The 6,000-nt window shown below is 46.6% G+C and overlaps 1 protein-coding gene across 1 annotated transcript in view; it reads left to right on the top strand.

Annotated features, from left to right (window-relative positions):
• The first annotated feature begins 641 nt into the window (after positions 1–641).
• The window catches only part of LOC306934247 (rho guanine nucleotide exchange factor 28-like), a 35,171-nt gene continuing 29,812 nt past the window's right edge, over positions 642–6,000 (top strand). Inside the window, exon 1 of the mRNA XM_079516816.1 lies at positions 642–820. Within this exon, the coding sequence (XP_079372942.1) occupies positions 736–820 (85 nt within the window). The 5' untranslated portion in view covers positions 642–735. The remainder of the gene's footprint in view (positions 821–6,000) is intronic.

The raw sequence follows: 6,000 nt of genomic DNA, 5'->3' as shown, positions 1-6,000 counted from the left end.
TAATTTCCCCATTTTTATCTTTGCTGTTGGCTCTAAAGTCACCTAGTATGTTTGACCCGGACCCGGACCCCCCCCCCCCCCCCCCCCCCCCCCCGCCCTCTCTGTCTGTCTCCTTCAGTCACTCTTTCCGCCCGTCAAAACTTACCCCCACTTCTTCTCCTCGTGTGTGTGTGTGTCCACATGCAGTGCGTGTCTCTGTGGATACCCCCCCCCCCCCCCCCCCCTCCACTGTGTGTGGTTGTTGAAAGAGTGAATGAGTGAGACACAGAGTTGGCACAGATTTTAGCAGGAGCGGGAGGGACGGAGCAAGAGAGGAAGAAAGAAAGAAAGCATGGTAGAGACAGAACACTGGAAAACAAGAAGAGGGAACAAGCTGCATGGACAGAGAGAGAGCCCGAGAAACGGACAACAGTGTGAGATCTTACGTTTCTGGTGGACTGCGGGTTCAGAGCCTGTCTGGGGGGGAGGGGGAGGTTTCTGAGGGGGAGGGGTGTAGATGTGGAGCAGGGGAGAGAGAACATGCTGGCTCTCTCTTGAGGTGACAGTCAGTCTACTACTCCAGTCCAGTGAGTCTCTGGGGGGAAAAAAGCCGCTTCTCGTCTGCAGTTCTGGTTTTACACTCAAAATGGAAGTCCAATGAGGAGTGTGTTTTATTTATTTATTTTTGTCGCTAATTTATCGTAAAAGCGGAGGTATTTGAGGCCAACATCTCTCTTTTAGGATACAGTCAAAGTCATGGATTCAGACTCTGACTCTCCTTTCAACTATTCCTGGCCCTCTTTTCCCAAGATGAGGATCCGTAGGAAGACAGGGAGGAAAGGTAATAAAGAGGGATGTTTGTAACCATTGCAGTTCTTCAGACCTGACTGTATGGGTAACGGTAAGTGCCGTGACAGCTGAACATCTTTGGAAAGCGGTGTCACTCGGACATGGACAACTGCAAAACATTATGCTCGTGTTATGCACACGTTTATTCCTCAGGCGTCACTGACTGTCACGTCACACAGGGGGCAGACAGACATGCATGCAGTCCCGGCAGATGGACCGAAACTCTATCTTACTAGCTGTTCCTCCGGGCAGTCGATGTATCACTGCTCATTCCGGGATAATACAGTTAAATATAGTCTGTTGCCATTACCCACACATTTACTCATAGCCTCCCCCTTCCCTCTCCCTGCCGGTACAGTGCCGGGTCAATTAGAGAGAGATAACAGAGTGTTTGCTAATGATGTAACCTGATATCTGACAGTGTGTTGGGGAATGTCTGATGTACACTCCAGGATTATGGAGTGGGGTCTGTGCCTTTGACGTCCCCACACTGTGATGCCATCCGCTCCTGGAAGAGAGAGAGAGAAAGAGAGAGAGAGAGCTGTGAGACGGTGATGTCATTCCCGAATGTGACTGTCGTGTCACCATGGTCAGCTGTGTGGACCTCAAGCCTGTCATACGGCGTCGCTCGGCGAAAATAAAACTTATTTTGTCTTTAAAGTGAATAGCATATCACATTATTCAAGCCAGTTCTTTTCTGCAAAAGACTTTACGTAATCAGACTTCACGTACTGCTCGCAGGTGCTGTCACAGGCTTGCCTTCCTTTGTGGCTTTTTCCCTTCACTTCCCACGGGTCTGTGATCTCGTGCCCTCTGCTGAAAGTCTGTCCTTGAGAAGCTGTGGGCCTGTGTTTCACGTTGGCTGCTCTTCATGAACGTAAGGCCCGGGGGGAATAGAGGGAGTGTTGAATACATTTTCAAGCAAGTTTCAAGCATGTTGGTGTTCCCTCGAGATGAAAGATTAAATTTAGGTGAATGTTAGAAGAAGAAAAAAGGAGTTCCAAGATCAACATTAATCAAACTAATCGATAAATCTATTATAAAGAAAATCATCGATAGTAAAATAAAAACGATAGTGAAAATAGCATATCTGCAAGCTCAACCTGCCGAAGTATAAAATACGGTATAAGGGATTAATCAGTTCAATGAAAGAATATAAAAAAGAAACCCTGCTTCTAAATAGTTGCGGTCCCAAATCAGACCACAGTGGTTAGACACGTGTGGTGGTGGGTGGGTGTGTGTGTGTGTGTGTGTGTGTGTGTGTGTGTGTGTGTGTGTGTGTGTGTGTGTGTGTGTGTGTGTGTGTGTGTGTGTGTGTGAGAGAGTGTGAGTGTGAGTGTGTGAGTGTGTGAGAGTGTGTGTGTGTGCATGCAAGAGAGTTGGAGACAGACCTATAGATCAAGTTACTGCAGTGCTTGTGTCATGGCTCTGCTCCAGTTGTCTTTTCCTCATCTTTCACCTCATCAGACACTCCACGTTATTGCTTCTTAATTGTGACTGACATGACCAAATCTTATGCAGGCTATCTATTACTCATTTGGCGAACGGAGCCTGCCACACTACATAAACTTCTGTTCCTCGCAAAACATAAATGTCCTGGGGGAGGGGGTTGGGGGGGACTGACTTTTCTATGTAAGTGCCATCGCGTCGAGAGCTTTATTTTAAAGTTGGGATACGTTTTCAGCGAGTGTGACACCAACATACAACTGTGCGTGCGGTGAAGTGAAGTGTGATTTCAGGTGTCCAGAGCACGCAGTTTATTTCTTTTCTTGGAGGGCAGTTCCGGCATGCACCGTGGTCTTACAGTACCCCTCTGCCTGGATCTCTCCCATCTGGCGGACACAGTGTAAACAGCACATGATGTGTTGCTTGGACAGAAGTTGTCAGGCCGCAGGTGTCATAACTCAGCCTTGTGGACTTTGGTGGACAATTGTTTTAACGATTTACGCTGTCCCCCAGAACTCTGTACTAGTCAAATAATTACCTCTCCAGTTTTTTAATAAGACCCCACTCTTGTGATGTTTGGCCTTTTTTTTCCTGCGATGGGGGTTGTTATTTTATTCTTTCCCCTAATTTTTCCCAGATCTTTCCAAAAATAACGACTGTTCAAGCAAAGTATCACTGACGTCATGATAGCGGTGACAACATGAACAAAAATAAGCTTATTAAAGTCCCAATAAGCAAGCGTTTTGGGGTGTTTTTCAATCATTGGATTCTGTTGCATGTTTATATCAACCATCTTTTCTCTAAGTAAGCACACTATACAGCTTGTAGATCGTCTGTTTTCACAATATTTACGTGTGGAAGACAAGTCAAACAAAATTGAATGCCTCAACTTCTACATCAGTGCTTATCAGGGTGGGGGTCCCCCAGTTCAAATGTGATACATTTTGGGGGTGTCACAGGAAGCCTGAAAAGGGTAGGGAACCACTGCTGTATAGGAGCTACTAAACAGAGCCTGTAAGAAAGAGTCCTTGTACCAGGCCGGTGTCTGCATGCCCTCCCTCCCTTGCACTCGCTCTCTCTGGGGTCCATGCAGGTTGGAGGGTCATGCTCTGTGTTTAACTGCCCCACTCTGGAAACCTGCCACTGACTGCTGTCTTTGTCTGGTATGGGTCTCTCTCTCTCTTTCTCTCTCTCTCTCACTGCTACTTTCCAGGCCGTGCTAGTCTATAGGCTTGGTCCTCAATCAGGGACGTGTTCTGAATGTCACATGCAGCACCTACATTCTGATTCCCACAGCGCTGCGCGCCGCCAAGCTCCATGTATATTACTGCTCTTACTTTTGAGAACAGGAAGCTCCCGGACAGGACAGTGCGCTGGTAGCAGCACTACTCCTCTGACAGATCTATTCATTCCGGCCTCGCTTGATCTAACTTGTCAGTAATCGTGAAACGCCGTCCGTCTGTTATATTCTCCCAGTTAACTGATGTTAAACACAGATCTCAGTGCCTGACAGTAATGTTCACTCAGGCAGTGTTTATGAGTCCGGAGTGTCTGACTGGTAGGGTCCTTGGAGGCCAGCTGTGGTTTTGGACATGGCTCAGATAGAACCTGATCCATTAGAGCCATCCATCACATTCCTGTGGTAGTTCTTATAAGGAACTCCTATCTGCTCCTGGAACAGTGGTCTGACCAGCCGGCAGGCATCCGGCACCATTAAGAAAATCACACTTGTGAAGTGAGGGGCGCTCTTATCATCATACATCATCAGAGATACATCATCACATTCCGGCCAATCACAATAGCCGTCCTCATTTTTCTTTTCATCCTCAAATGGGTACATCCAGACAGTAGTGTCAAGAGGCATCAAGAAAGCGCCTAGATAAGGCGTCTCTTCCGGGTTTTTAAACAGCTGGTGGATGGAAATGACCGTGCGCGGCTTCAACTTGCAGCGTAGGCAAAACACCGGAAACGCGTTGCCGACGCTGCAAGTAGGCCATATATATATATATATATATATATGTATATATATATATATATATATATATATATATATATATACAAGGCAAGCAACAAGCCGTGCCAAGAGAGCTAGCTCCCAGGGGTGCCAAGTTGAAAGTGGATGAAAGCATTTTATGATTCTGTGCAACATGCTGCCCAGAGGCTTGAGGCCTACCATTGCGTGGTACATCTATGCACGAAATGTCTATGTTCACAGGCTTCTGTGTGCGGCCTATGAGGGCATCTGAGCATGTGCAGCACTACAAGTCTTACACCATATGCGTTTGGGAAACCCAGCCATTGGCATTCGTTTCCGGTTGCTTTTCGGGACCTGAGGTTCCAAGATGGTGGATTTGAATTGGCCGAAAAAGTGACCTGTAGAAACCAATGGGGTTTTGTTTGTTTCTATGTTCAACCCATAGTCCAGGTTTGGATTTGACAAAATTGACAGCGACCAAAATCCAAAGAACTGAGCATGCTGCACAGATATCATGGAACCGATCTTATATTTATGATGTTGTAATTATGTTGGCCAATGGTGATTCTACAATAGAAGAGTAGGATAATGCTACCAAAGCAAAGCATCTGTGAGATGGTGCGGTGGTTCTAGGGAGGATTCTGGGCTTTAGAGATTCAGGTTGTACTTGTTGTGCAGTCCACACGTCCCGCCGTGGTTTGATGTGGACTCAAATTCATCCCGTTGCATTTGATGTGGGAGGGTGGCGTGGATCATCTGGTGTCCTCGTCAATGTCTTTCTCCACTCCCTGTTTGCCTCTCAGATTTATGGGAGACACACTGCCCACAGGAAGCATGGCTAATTGTCTGCCTGGATTTATTCTCCGCCGCAGACCCAGGACTTCTCTTCTATAGATAGACTATAGTGCGGGGCCTCCTTAGAACCTCAGACCCAGGACTTCTCTTCTATAGATAGACTATAGTGCGGGGCCTCCTTAGAACCTCAGACCCAGGACTTCTCTTCTATAGATAGACTATAGTGCGGGGCCTCCTTAGAACCGGGGTCACACTGTGGATAATGTGATTAGTAAGGAAACCCGTTGAGCCTCACCTTCACTGGCCACTGCGCTGATTTCAAACACATTAAGACCTGAGGCCGATTCTACAAATGCCTTCTGAATCAGTAGTTGTCACACTGTCAAGATTTCAAAGAAACGTTCAAAAATAGCAGATGTACAAGCATGCAGCGCAACGACAGTATGTAGTATGAATCAGGCTTTACTGTACAGGCTCAGCAAAGAAGTGTCTACGATTTTTCTGCCACTGGTATCTTGGCATGAGTAGCTGAGCTATTGTGCCGCCATTAATATCATAACGTAAAGGAGATAATATGGTTTACTCTTTACTGCCGGTTGCTAATGTGGTTTAGAAGCATGTCATACGGAGAAACCCCCATGTATTTAATTTGTGTTGTTTTGTTTTTTTCCGTATCAAAGCAAGGTTTGTTTGAGCAGCACCAAAACCCCTTTTCAACAACGCCCTACGATGCATTCATAGTATGGTAACACATTCACTCTCTGGAGCTTCCTAATGTAAACACAGGCTTCTACCATTGGCTGCATGCTTAAAGGGCTTGGTATACTTCGTTGTGACTGGCGTCGCGCACCGGAAATCTGCATGCTTATAGAACTGCCATGTTTAGTGTGCGATACAGGCGTGCAACTAAGTATAAATCTAGCAGTTGCAGGCCAAGTGCCTTGCACAATGGCACC

Source organism: Electrona antarctica, assembly GCF_951216825.1.
Source record: "Electrona antarctica genome assembly, chromosome: 12".
Lineage (NCBI taxonomy): Eukaryota > Metazoa > Chordata > Actinopteri > Myctophiformes > Myctophidae > Electrona > Electrona antarctica.
Note: the sequence above shows the minus strand (reverse complement) of the source record. Positions and strands in the feature narration are given on the sequence as shown.